The sequence below is a fragment of the Oncorhynchus nerka genome, linkage group LG15 (genome assembly GCF_034236695.1).
Source record: "Oncorhynchus nerka isolate Pitt River linkage group LG15, Oner_Uvic_2.0, whole genome shotgun sequence".
NCBI lineage: Eukaryota > Metazoa > Chordata > Actinopteri > Salmoniformes > Salmonidae > Oncorhynchus > Oncorhynchus nerka.
The window spans coordinates 41378145-41392258 of NC_088410.1; the positions used below are offsets into that span (position 1 = coordinate 41378145).

General features: G+C 46.0%; 1 protein-coding gene across 2 annotated transcripts in view; it reads left to right on the forward strand.

Annotated features, from left to right (window-relative positions):
- Positions 1–11063, forward strand: part of LOC115142672 (heterogeneous nuclear ribonucleoprotein L-like) — a 49264-nt gene extending 38201 nt beyond the window's left edge. The window contains exons 7-9 of one of the 2 annotated variants that reach the window (XM_065001597.1): positions 7093–7164; positions 8661–8881; positions 9334–11062. In XM_065001597.1, the coding sequence (XP_064857669.1) occupies positions 7093–7164; positions 8661–8881; positions 9334–9459 (419 nt within the window). In that variant the 3' untranslated portion in view covers positions 9460–11062. Of the gene's footprint in view, positions 1–7092; positions 7165–8660; positions 8882–9333 lie in introns of both variants that reach the window. The other variant, XM_065001598.1, reaches the window with a different exon arrangement.
- The last annotated feature ends 3051 nt before the right edge of the window (positions 11064–14114 follow it).

Below are 14114 nucleotides of genomic sequence, written 5' to 3' on the forward strand. Positions count from 1 at the left end.
TGACAAGAAATGAGTTCCGCCATTGTGGTTTTACATTCGTTGCTTAAAGAGTGGCCATGAATCTCAATTTGCCAGTTCATCTCTTGATTTCTCTTCAACATTAGGCCTCAGTCTTTGTCCCTGCCTAGTCTTCTTCATTGCCTAACTAAAATGAGTCAAAATGACGTTTTCTTCTTTCAGCCATCCGCACTTGTTCCATCAGAGAACCTTGGTTACATACAGATCCTTCTGTTTTACGCATGAATTGTTTAATAGAAATGTCAGATTTTGCTGATGATGGTCACCCTCTCTGTGTACCACTTCCTGTGCTTATAGTGCTGTAGCTCGCTGTTGCTTTAGCGTCCCCTACTTCTCAGTGCTGCAGATCAGAGCGGGTACGGCCCAGTCGTCACTGTCTAGAACAGAGTTTCCCAAACTCATCATCAAGATTTGATTGTTTGAATCAGCTGTGTAGTTAGTTCTTGGGCAAAAAAATAAATGTGCACCCAGGCAGGGCCCCAGGACCGAGTTTGGGAAACCCGGGTTTAGTAGTACCTTCATTTTTTAATCACAAATGGTATTTTATCCACTAACCCCAACCTTATCTTATCCACATGTGTTTATGTATATAGTTAGGAAGAGAGCCATCTGATTGAATCAAGTCCTGATTGTGTACACGTACTCAAATAAATATTTTATTGCAACCAATCCATCACATTTATTTTATAAAGCTCGTTTCACATCAGCAGTTGTCACAAAGTACTATACAGATACCCAGCCTAAAACTCCAAACAGCAAGCAATGCAGATGTTGAAGCACAGTGGCTAGGAAAAACGTCCTAGAAAGGAAGGAACCGAGGAAGGAACCTAGAGAGGAACAGGCTCTGAGGGGTGGCCAGTCCTCGTCTGCCTGTGCCAGGTGGAAATTATAACAGTACATGGTCATTTAGGCCAGATCGTTCTTCAAGACGTTCATAGATGACCAACATGGTCAATAGTTTAACACCTCAGGAGTAAATGTCAGTTGGCTTTTCATAGCCGAGAAATGATTAAAGTATCTGTGATGAATAACAGATGAATAACAGATATGTTTATTCGTCGTTTCGTCACAATATTGTTTTGAACTGTCCTTTTTAGGACTGATGCACAGCTGAGCATTCTGCTCAATGCAGTCTCAATGAATGCTGATGAAGATTTTGTCTAAAGTGCATCACTGTGGCTTTGAAACTCGATGACATTTCAAAAGGAGGCAAATCATTTTTAAGACAAGCTTTTGTCATTGTGATGTCACCAGATTTACTTTAGATACCGTATAACTTCAGCTAGCTAGCTAAGATTGAGGGGAGAGCGCTGACATTTTAACTAGCTAACGGTAGCATTGCTAGCTATTTCTGACAAACTTTTGTAGCTGAGGGCAAAATTGCCATCTCTCTAAAGTAAACTTGATGGCGAAGTTGTTTTCCACAAATGATTTGTCTACTTTAGCAATGTCATTGTATTTCCAGGTCACTATAGTGTACATTTGACGAAACAGTCATTAGCCCCCATTCAGACTCAGCATTAACAACCAGACATCAATATGCTGCAGCATCTGGCAATGACGCGACTGATGGAGGTGCATCCCATGAATATGCCTCCACTTCTATCAGTCTGTCCTTGAACAAATCTTCATGGAAACATTGGATGTTTTTATCTAATACAGCCCCGTCTTTGAAAAAGAAAAAACATTCATCCCTTTGCCGTAGCCATGGCAGCCTACATTGCAGGGTACAAATGCTGACAGGAAATATTGAAAAACAATAACGACGCTCGAACCCTTGGATTTGACAGTGTTGAGTAGGTCCAGAAAATAAAGCAACACGGGTGAAAGGGCTATTGCTAACCCCCCCCCCCCCCTTTAATCTTTCATTTTCTTATCTATCTTCCTACTCAATCGGTGAAAACATCATAGAATCTGTTCATAAGAGAGCCTATTCCCCTGTCCCTTTGCTGAGCCCATACCAATGAATTGATGCATATTAATTTGATATACAGATACACAGTGCATTGGAGAAGTATTCTGACCCCTTTCCCTTTCTTCCACATTTTGTTACGTTACAGCCTTATACTTAAATGGATTCAAATGTTTTTCATTCTCAGCAATCTACACACCTACACCTACCCCATAATGACAAAGCAAAAACATTTTGGGAAATTTTTGCACATTTAAAAATAAAAAACAGAAATACCTTATTTACATAAGTATACAGACCTTTTGCAATGAGACTCGAAATTGAGCTCAAGTGCATCCTGTTTCCATCCTGTTTCATCATCGGTGAGATGTTTCTACAACTTGATTAGTCCACCTGTGGTACATTCAATTAACTGGACATGGTTTGGAAAGGCCCCACAGTTGACAGTGCATGTCAGAGCAAAAGCAAGCCATGAGGTCGAGGGAATTGTCCATAGAGCTCCGAGACAGGATTGTGTCGAGGCACCGATCTGGTGTCTGCAGCATTAAAGTTCCAAGAAGTTCCAAGAACACAGTGGCCTCCATCATTCTTAAATAGAATAAGTTTTGAACCACCAAGACTCTTCCTAAAGCTGTCCGCCCGGCCAAACTGAGCAATCGGGGGAGAAGGGCCTTGGTTAGGGAGGTGACCAAAAACCAGATGGTCACTCTGACAGAGCTCAAGAGTTCCTCTGTGGAGATGGGAGGACATTACATTTACATTACATTTAAGTCATTTAGCAGACGCTCTTATCCAGAGCGACTTACAAATTGGTGCATTCACCTTATGACATCCAGTGGAACAGTAGTGCATCTAAATCTTTTAAGGGAGGGGGGGGGGGGGGGGTGAGAGGGATTACTTTATCCTATCCTAGGTATTCCTTAAAGAGGTGGGGTTTCAGGTGTCTCCGGAAGGTGGTGATTGACTCCGCTGTCCTGGCGTCGTGAGGGAGTTTGTTCCACCATTGGGGGGCCAGAGCAGCGAACAGTTTTGACTGGGCTGAGCGGGAACTGTACTTCCTCAGTGGTAGGGAGGCGAGCAGGCCAGAGGTGGATGAACGGGACCTTCCAGAAGGACAACCATCTCTGCAGCACTCCACCAATCAGGACTTTATGGTAGAGTGGTCAGACGGAAGCCACTTCTCAGTAAAAGGCACATGACAGCCCACTTGGAGTTTTCCAAAAGGCACCTAGGACTCTCAGACCATGAGAAACAAGATTCTCTGGTCTGATGAAACCAAGATTGAACTCTTTGCCCTGACTGCCAAGCGTCACATCTGGAGGAAACCTGGCACCGTCCATACGGTGAAACATGGTGGTGGCATCATCATGCTGTGGGGATATTTTTCAGCGGCAGGGACTGGGAGACTAGCCAGGATTGAGAGAAAGATGAACGGAGCAAAGTACAGAGAGGTCCTTGATGAAAACCTGCTCCAGAGCAGGACCTCAGACTGGGGTGAAGGTTCACCTTCCAACAGGACAACGACCCTAAGCACACAGCCACGACAATGCAGGAGTGGCTATGGGACAAGTCTCTGAATGTCCTTGAGTGGCCCAGCCAAAGCCCGTTCTTGAATCCGATCAAACATCTCTGGAGAGACCTGAAAATAGCTGTGCATCGACGCTCCCCATCCAACCTGACAGAGCTTGAGAGGATCTGCAGAGAGGAATGGGAGAAACTCCCCAAATACAGGTGTGCCAAGCTTGTAGCATCATACCCAAGGAGACTTGAGGCTGTAATCACTACCAAAGGTGCTTCAACAAAGTCCTGAGTAAAGGGTCTGAATACTTATGTAAATGTGATATTTTGGGGGAGGGGTATTTATAAATTTGCAAAATGTTCTAAAAACCTGTTTTTGCTTTGTCATTATAGGGTATTGTGTGTAGACTGACAAGGGGAAAAAACGATTGAATCAATTTTAGAATAAGGCTGTAACGTAACAAAATGTGTAAAAAGTCAAGGGGTCTGAATACTTTCCGAATGCACTGTACAATAGCATTGTCCCCACACCAAATATTATAGCTTTACAATGCTCAATAAAAGAGAACCCTTGGTCTCTGAATTTGAAGCTTTCATGTACTGGGACTGCTTTAACAATATGAGGTGCTGTAGATAGACTACAGCCCATAATCATATTCATATAAATGGGAGCATGGTTTTTAACCAAGCAGAAAGCCTGCCTTGTGTGACTTGGGCTTGATTAAACGTCCGTTGGACGGTGTGATTGACACGCCAACCCCGATTCCAATTCTCTCGCCACAAATGGAGGGTAAACAGTGTCTTATCACCCACAAGCCAGGGCTGCTCTCCAATCGATCGCCGTGCCGTGTATTGGATTTGAAGGTCTGTTTGACTTTGACGGCGTCAAGGACTTTTTGCCGTGGAGTTGAAGATGTGTGGTCAGCTTCCAATTGTTTCTATTGACCGGAGGAAGCAACTAGAAAAATAGCAAGAGGCTGAAAATAAAATGCTGACATGAAAATAATAATGGGTTGGAAGCACTTTAGTGCAAACAGAGAGAAATTAACATAAAACAGCCCCACACAATCCTCTTGAGCCACAGACGGTAAATTTAAATCCTAATCAGCTTGCATTTTGGGGAAATTGAAATGCTATATTCGCGCTTGAGGCCCTTACCATATCAGATGCTCTTCAAAAAGGATTTGTTCGGTGTCTATACAGTAACTTATTATACAAACATAGAGAAGGACAGCGTGTAAATAGATGTAATTCTTCTCATCAGAATCACATAGTAGTTTATGGATGTTGTCTTTCAAACCTCTCGTTCGTTCTTTTGAGTACATTGCCTCGAAGGTACTCAAGAACATTGCCTTAAACACTTCCAAGTAAAGTCTCGAAGTGTATTCACACCTACAGGGGACGTGCCTTATTAAATATTTTGATAAGACATGAGAGAAACACGTCAGGTATGTTCCACACATCTCTTACCCCTTATCTGTAAAAAAAAAAATGTTTCACACAATGTTTCACTCGCTCTTCCTCCCCCCTCTCTCTCTCTCTCTCCTCCTCGCTCTCTCCCACCGTCTCTCTCGCTCTTCCTCCCCCTCTCTCTCTCTCTCTCTCTCCCCCCCTCTCCTCGCTCTCTACCGCCGTCTCTCTTGCTCTCCCCCTCTCTCTCCCCTCCGCTCTCTCCCCCCCCTCTCTCTCTTCCCTCCTCGCTCTCTCCCGCCATCTCTCTCGCTCTTCCTCCCCCTCTCTCTCTCTTCTCCTCGCTCTCTCCCGCCGTCTCTCTCGCTCTCTCCCCCCTCTCTCTCTCTCTCCCCTCCTCGCTCTCTCCCGCCGTCTCTCTTACTCTTCCCCCTCTCTCTCCCCTCCTCGCTCTCTCTTCCCTCCTCGCTCTCTCCCGCCATCTCTCTCGCTCTTCCTCCCCCTCTCTCTCTCTTCTCCTCGCTCTCTCCCGCCGTCTCTCTCGCTCTTCCCCCTCTCTCTCTCTCCCCTCCTCGCTCTCTCCCGCCATCTCTCTTACTCTCCCCTCCTCGCTCTCTCCCGCCATCTCTCTCGCTCTTCCTCCCCCCTCTCTCTTTCTCTCTCTCTCCCCTCCTCGCTCTCTCCCGCCGTCTCTCTCGCTCTTCCTCCCCCCTCTCTCTTTCTCTCTCTCTGCCACTGTCAGGCGAATGGCGAACCTTTCGGCTCAGTGCAGGCATCAAGGCCACTCCTCCTCTCCTCTCAGTTAATCCTTCTTCTCTACCCTCTCTTTGGGGTTTCTGTACAAGTACGGCATCCCACCAATCCCACCGGTTCCTGCCCGCCTAACTGCTCGTTTTGTACCAATTAGCTTAGCTCTGCATGAGCTCGGTCCCCTGTGGACGAAATGCGTTCTCTTTTAACTCAGCGCTGCACCTTCCGTTTGTGTCTGCGTGAGCAGCACCAGTTCTCCCTTGCATTGTTGAAATGAGACTTTGAAATTATGTTCAAATGATGTAGCGCAGGTTGAGTCATTGGTGCTTGCGTTGAAAGACACGTGCACGTGAACAGCATGCACACACGCAGTCTGGCACACACATTTCTCTCAAATCCCCAGTGTAACGGGGTTCACTGAGTTGACGGCTGTGCATAGGTCATTGAAATACTCACGCCGTCCAACTCCCACCAGCACCTCGAAAATGTTACGGAATCCTTTTGTATTAGGTGGCGTTTGTTTGATGAGTGAGGGATGCAGTGAGATCGCCTGGTACCTATATCTGCTTGTGCTGTACAGACAAAGCCCCATAGAAGTATACAGCACAAACAGATCTGGGACCAGGCTAACAAAGACGGAGGCTGTTTCCAGCAATGCTCCATATGGTAGTCTGTAACTTCATTGGGACACCTTACATGAAAACAATTACATTACATATGCTTCAGTCTTAGTTCTGACAGCACCTAGAGTGGGTTTGTCTGCGACTCTGCCAGTAAGCTGCATTGGGGAAAATACGGGCTGAAAAGACTCTTATCTTTGTTCTGTTGGTCCCCTTCCTGGTTCACAGTAAGAGGATTAGGGTAGAAGGCTGCTTGATATACCTTTTTCCATGTCAATGCATTTTCCCTCCTATCTGGGTCAACGTTTCCACCCGAGGCCATTGAACTGTGACTGTGACATTTTAACTGTCATTTTCACACACCCCTCTTCCCGAACCCCCCCCTTCCCCCCCTCCCACACACACACACACACACACACTTTTTTATCGTTCCTCTGCAATTCACCCAGGCTCAGTCAGCCAAGGAAGAGAAATGTGTCATTTGAACTGAAAGGCCAAATGTGAACCAAACGTGTCTTGTTTTGCTGTTATGCCAATTACCACAAGTGTCAAGTAGTGTCTAGATTTGCTGTTACTAAATCGAATCTGCTTGCGTAGTGTGGTGTTATGGTTTTCAGTCATTTCTAGGCTGGCGTGCAAAGGTGCCAATTTGTGTGTGTGTGTGTGCATAAATGTGCTTGTGTGTTAGACTTGTGTGTGTTAATCCCATGTGTGCATGTGTGTGTGTGTGCCTGTGTCTGTTAGTCTCCATGTGTGTGTATCTGTGCGTGTCTGTTCATTTTGAGGGGATGGATGTGCAGTTGGCACCTGGTGGCATTGTCACTTCACATTTGCCTTACTCTGTGTATTCTCTCTGTGTTGCAGAGCGGGGGAAGGGGAGGCAACGCCAGGCCATTCTGGGAGAGCATCCGTCCTCCTACAGCGACAACGGCTATGGTCAGTGTCGCTCAAATTAGCTGCCTCTCTTTATCCCTACCTCCCTCCCTAGCTCGTTCTCTCATTTTGTCTCATGTCTCTCCCTCACACACACAAACACACACACGAGGGCACACACGCTTACTCCCTCTCTCTTTATCCCTCTCATTGACTCATCTCTCTCTTTCTCCATCTCTCGCTCCCCCTCTCAGCATCTCTCTCTCTCTAGATCCCTCTTTCAGTCTCCTCTCTTTCAGTCTCTCTTCTTCCACCTTTCTTTCTCCCAGCCTCTCCCTTTCTCTGTATCCCACTCTCAGACTCATCGTCGCTCTCTTTCTCAGAATCTCTCTTTATCCGTCCATCCATCCATCCATCCCCCTCGCTCTCTCTCTCTCTCTCTCGCTCTCTCTCTCTCTCTCTGACTGTCATTGTGCAGCTGGGCTTTGGGTATCCTGTAATTAAGCTCCATCCCCTACAGACACTTACATCTGGAGGAGGTGGTGGAGGTTGGATGGATGGAAAAACAGGGGGAGGAGGGTTGGTGTCTGCGTATGTGTGTGTGCGTGTGTCATATAGTCATAGGTGTGTGTGTGTGTGTGTGTGTGCATGTGCGTGTGTCATATAGTCAAAGGTGTGTGTGTGTGTGTGTGTGTGTGTGTGTGTGTGTGTGTGTGTGTGTGTGTGTGTGTGTGTGTGTGTGTGTGTGTGTGTGTGTGTGTGTGTGTGTGTGCGTGCGTGTGTGCGTGCGTGCGCGTGTGTATGTGTGTGTCGGTAGTTTAGAAAGAGTGTGGTGATGTGAGCGGCTACTCTTGAAGGCCCTTGGTAATTAGCAAGATCTGCAGGGGAAACAGGGTGCAGTGGTGTAGAAAATGGTCTAGGACCTTTTTTAGTACTGCTGGAATTTTCTCTCCTTTGTGGAGGGCTGAGGGCTGGCAGCTGAGGGGCTGGGGGCTGAGGGGCTGAGGACTGAGGGGCTGGGGGCTGGGGGCTGAGGGGCTGAGACTGGGGGCTGAGGACTGGGGGCTGAGGGGCTGGGGCTGAGGGGCTGAGGACTGGGGGCTGAGGACTGGGGGCTGAGGGGCTGGGGGCTGAGGGGCTGAGACTGGGGGCTGAGGACTGGGGGCTGGGGCCTGAGGGCTGGGGGCTGAGGGCTAGGAGCTGAGGGCTGGGGGCTGAGGGGAGAAGTTTGCACTGTCATCTCAACCATCCTCAATAAGGTCATCCTATGTCTATGGCAGCTTTTTCCTGTTCTTTCTCTATCTCTCTCTCTGCCCCCTCTGTCTCTCCCTTTCTCATCCACTCTCTCTCTCACTCTATTTCTTTCTCTCTCCCACTTTCTCTCTCTCCCCTCATCTATATATTTTTTCTCTTTCTCTCTCTCTCTCTCTCTCTCTTTCACGCCCCCCTCTCTCTCTCTCTCTCTCTCTCTCTCTCTCTCTCCCCACTATCCTCATCTCCCCTCTCTTTCTCTCATTGTCTTATTCTCTCCCTCTCACTCTCTCTCTCCCACTCTCCAGGGCCACACTGCCCCCTGCTGCCCGTGCCCAGCAATAACAGGTACAAGAGGAGCTCCATCCATGACGCCCAGGAGGTGGTCGCCTACCCCCTGCCCCAGACCTCCTCCTATATGGGCCACGCCTCCAGCTCGTCGGTCGCCATGGTGAGCGGCCTGCACCCCGCCAAGATGAACTGCACCCGCATCTTCAACCTCTTCTGCCTGTACGGGAATATTGAGAAGGTCAGTGTCAGCAACTGTTTTCACATGCGATTAAAGCTAGATTGGATTGTCCCTTTTAAATGAGAGGGTTGAGGGCAGTCGAGTGACAGCTAGTGTGACTATCAATCTTTATGCAGTAGCTTTGGTTACAGAATCACTGCCAGCAACCTACCGCTGTGAGGGGAGTACCTACCAGTTTGATTCAATTGAAGCCTGAACTGTAATATGTTTTAGATTGAGACTTATTTCATTTGGTCTCTGTATTAACGTGGATTAAAAACAAAAGTGTGCTTCGTGATTAGTTGACCAATTGAATCAAGTGTGCCGGTACTGGAGTAGTACTGGCGTAGTCGAAGAGAAGCCATCAGTAGAGGAAATGCAAAACTGACCCAAGATCAGTGTCGCCTAGTAGAATATATCGGAAGGTCTATTGATTCACAGTGATGCCATTCGGTCTTATTTACGCCCCCCAGGTGAAGTTTATGAAGAGCGTCCCGGGCACCGCACTGGTAGAGATGGGTGATGAGTACGCTGTGGACCGATCCATCACACACCTTAACAGCATCAAGGTGTTCAGCAAGAGGCTCAACGTCTGGTGAGGAGGTTACATGTTTCACCTTTGACCCCCACCCCTTGAACCCATAGCTTGATGAGCGTGACGTTCATCTTTCCTTGCCTCCTTGTCAAAATACGTTGGATGAACAGGTGTAAGGGAAGAACCTTGGATCTTCTCCTCAAATGCGTTTTGAGAAGGAGGCAAGAAGAGAGGATGCAAGGTCATTTTTTGAAAGAGAGATTGTTTGAACGCTTAGAACCTATTGTTCCCCTTGGTTTCATCTAATTTTAGATCAATAATTACTTCTAGGAAGGAAGGAAAGGAGGATTTTAGAAGGATTTTAACAGGGCCTATACCATGATACGTAACAGCATGCTTTCGCTAAAGCAACAGAAACCAAAATGTATAGTTTGGCTTACATAACTTGTAACTCTTTATTTCGGCCTTACATAAAATAAAACGTTCCTTCAGTAAATGTTGTAATTTATGACCTAAATATAACATTCTTACGTTTTGATAAAAAATTTCAACATTTACTTAGAAATAGCTATTAGGGATCACGTGACCCTTGAACGAGATGGCCGCGTGAACTAAGAGCTCCGCACAAGTAGTTTCCAATTCCTAATCTTACCTCCATTCCAAGTTCACACTCATTTAGCTTTAGTAAGAAAAAGTCATGGCGGCTACAAAAGGCGACACTACAGGTGACATTTTTACCCGGACTCGAGTATTAGCGACGGAAAAAGCCTCCAAGAAGAAGCTAGCTTCAGAAAAAACTAGCGCCATTAGCCAGGAGCAAGAGAACCCGCTCCCCCACGAGGCACAACGAATGCCAACCTCGCACTCTGTCGAAGACATCCTCTCTGAGTTGAGATCCCAACGTACAGAACTAAACACCAAATTAGATGCCATTAACTCTCAGCTCAGTGCGATAGGGGGCAAGGTGACAATCCTGGAAAACGCACTGCCTGACATCAACAACAAGATTACCATAAACGCGGGGCGCCTGGACGAGGCAGAGGGGCGAATCCTATCCATGGAAAACTTATTGACAGATGCCATGGAAACAATAGCATATGCTAAAAAGAAAATCAAGCATCTGGAAGAGAAAACAGAGGACCTGGAAAACAGGGGGCGAAGGAATAATTGTGTTCTATTCAATCTGGGCGAAAAAGAAGAGGGAAACATGCCACTGATCCGCTACCTGCAAGACAAACTTCCCGAGTGGCTCCACCTCCACGCCAAACTCGCTTTACACCAGGACCTGTCAGCTGGAATACGCCAAAAGCGCCGAGAATTTGACGAAGTGAAGAAATACTCCATTGACCGAGGCATCTTCAGGGGATTCAAATACCCAAACGAGCTCAGGATTCTTCACCAAGGAGCCTTGCGACACTTCAAAACTCCCGAAGAGGCAAAACGTTTTTTGAAAGACAATCCTGGCCAATGAGAAACAGACCAATGACTAAATGCGATTAATGCCTTTACTAAAGGAGGTAAGACGACATATAGGCGATATCCAGAGACCCACCCCCTAAATGTCATTACAGCCGTCCAATTTATATTTATTTTCCTTTAACTGAGAGGGATGGGCTGTATAGCCTAACCTAGGCCTACTAATGTTTCAGCCTACTTTTATTTCCCTGTTTTTTTTTTTTGTTGTTGCTATTATTACCTGGGGTTCCCTATGTCCCTTGGGGGAGGTATATGTAGGCTGGGCTATTGATTTTATTTTCTCCCCTCTTTTACTGAGGTCTGGACGAGGGCAACTGTGTTACTTACTCAATGCGGGGTGGAGAGGATGAGGCATTTCTTTGGTGGGGCGAGGGAGACGTTGTGCGTTGCTAACTGTTCCCGGTTTTTGTTTTATTCGGAACACAGAATTGAGACTGAGCGGGGGGGTAATAGATCCAACGGGATGTGTCGAGTTGTTTGGGAACTCGGCTGGGGTGTTCAGAGATTATTATTTTATGTACACCATTTATTTTCCTTTTATGTGAACGCAGCTGTAATTACTATCCACTTTTACCCAGCGATGACTTGCACTAAAGTTCGATTACTGCTCGATGACGATGACTAGTACCTTAAATCTATTGACATGGAACTGCCATGGTCTAGGGCATGCAATAAAACGGAAAAAGATACTATGTGCTCTAAAAAAGGAAAAAGCAGACATTGCGCTATTACAAGAGACACACCTCTGTGATGCTGAACATGCCAAACTCCGCAGAGCTTGGGTGGGACAGGTGTATTTCTCATCTTTCAAATCAAACAGTAGAGGCACAGCCATACTTATCCATAAAAATGTTCCATTCATAATAGACAAAAACATATCTGATCCGGAGGGGAGATTTATTTTGATAACTGGGTCACTATATGGTCAACCAATTACTATATTAAACATATACGCCCCTAACACAGATACTCCTGCCTTCATGTCAAAAATTATAACCCTGTTCAATGAGCATTGTGTCTCCTTTGGTGTGGTGGCCGGAGATTTTAATTGTACCCTTAACCCAACCCTAGACAAATCATCTCAAGTCCCCACCACAAATCCTAGATCTGCAAAGATGTTGAACTCTCTTACTAAAGAGATGGGACTGATAGATATCTGGAGAGAGAATAATAGCTCATCTATGGACTATACATACTACTCTAATGTCCATAACACCTACTCCCGTATAGATTACATTTTTATCCCAAAGAGTTTCATAAATTCAGCCACTTGTACAATCGGACCCATAGCACTTTCAGATCACGCCTTTGTCCACCTCCGCTTTGACCTCTGCAAAAACATCCCGAGGTCAAAGAGCTGGAAATTCAACACCTCCATGCTATCAAATGACGAGTTCCATACATTAGTAACTACATGGATAGACAACTACACACAAGACAATAAAGATTCCCCTGTTTCTCCGGCCACAATGTGGGACGCTGCTAAAGCCACACTAAGAGGTCATCTAATTGCATATGCTTCCTCTAAGAAAAAAGCAATGGAAGCACACAGGCTAGATCTTGAGAGGGAGCTGGAATGCTGTGAAAAATACATAAACAATCCCTAGACAGCACTTCCTGGAGTCATCTTAAAGCAGCCAAAGCCAAACTGAATTTGGACTACACTCGGGAGATAAAAAAAAGTTTTCTTTACTAAACAGAAATACCATGAGTATAGCAATAGGCCCAGTAGATTGCTTGCTTACCAATTAAAAAAGGAGCAGTCAGAGCGTACAATCATGGCTATCCGAACAGCAGAGGACGAGGTCACATATGACCCAAAAAAGATCCATTTAACTTTTCATGATTTTTACTGCAAACTATATACCTCTGAGAGAAAACACACGGAGGCAGAACTCCACTCTTTCCTAGAGGGAATCTCGCTACCTAAACTATCAGAGACCGACCAGGAAGATCTCAACTCCCCCTTCACTCCTGAGGAGATCCTGGAGGCAATTACCTCCATGCCACCTAATAAGTCCCCAGGCCCAGATGGATTCCCCAGAGAGTTCTATAAAGCTTTTTGGCCCCAGCTCAGCCCTATCTTCATGCCAATGCTGGAGGATTTTTGCAAAAACGGAGTTCTCCCAGACTCAATGCACACAGCTCGCATTACAGGACAAGGACCCCCTATCCTGCTCGTCCTTCCGGCCCATAAGCTTGTTGGATTTCGACTATAAAATAATTACCAAATTGCTCGCCATAAGACTAAACACTCTTCTTCCCAAAATAATAAAAGCGGACCAAACTGGATTTATTAGAGACAGATACTCTTCTGATAACATTCGCCGTCTTTTTGATATTATTGATCAAGTAAACGCACAAAAGACCCCTGTCCTGCTGGCTTCACTGGATGCTGAGAAGGCGTTTGACAGGATGGAGTGGAGCTTTCTGTTTTCAGTCTTAGAAAAGTTCAATATGGGCCCAAATTTTATTAAATGGATCAAATCACTATACTCCCAATCCAAATGCCATGGTGACTACTACTGGACTGAACTCTGACAGATTCCCTCTGGAGCGGGGCACAAGACAGGGGTGCTCGCTGTCCCCGCTGCTCTACTTGTTGGGGGCGGAGCCTCTGGCAGAGCTGATAAGGAGCAATCCAAGTATTATGGGTGTTTCTGCAGGTGGCCTGCAGCACAAGATTTCGCTTTACGCGGATGATGTCTTGCTCTACATATCCAACCCTGAGAAATCCGTCCCTCTCATTTTAGACACAATTGCCCAGTATGGCAAGTTCTCAGGTTATAAGATCAATTTTAACAAATCCACTGTCTGCCCTCTCAATATTACACTCACCAGCTCTATGAAGACACTTTGTCCTTTCCAATGGAAAACACAGGGGTTTCAATACCTCGGGATCTTCATAACACCAGATCTGAATAGCCTTTTTTAAGGAAAATTATCTTCCACTCCTGGATCGAATCAAGAACAATCTCCAAACCTGGATCTCCCTCCCAATTAGCTTAGTAGGAAGAATTAATGTAATCCGTATGAACGTCCTCCCTAGACTGAACTACTTATTTCAGATGCTCCCATGCTATCTCCCAGTTTCCTTCTTCAAAACAACTAACCAAAGCATCACCAAATTTATATGGGGCAATAAAAAACCTAGGATCAAGTTTTCCACTTGATCAAAACCCGAATCTAAAGGTGGCCTTGCCCTTCCTCCCTTCAATTGTACTACTGGTCTGCCCAAATCCG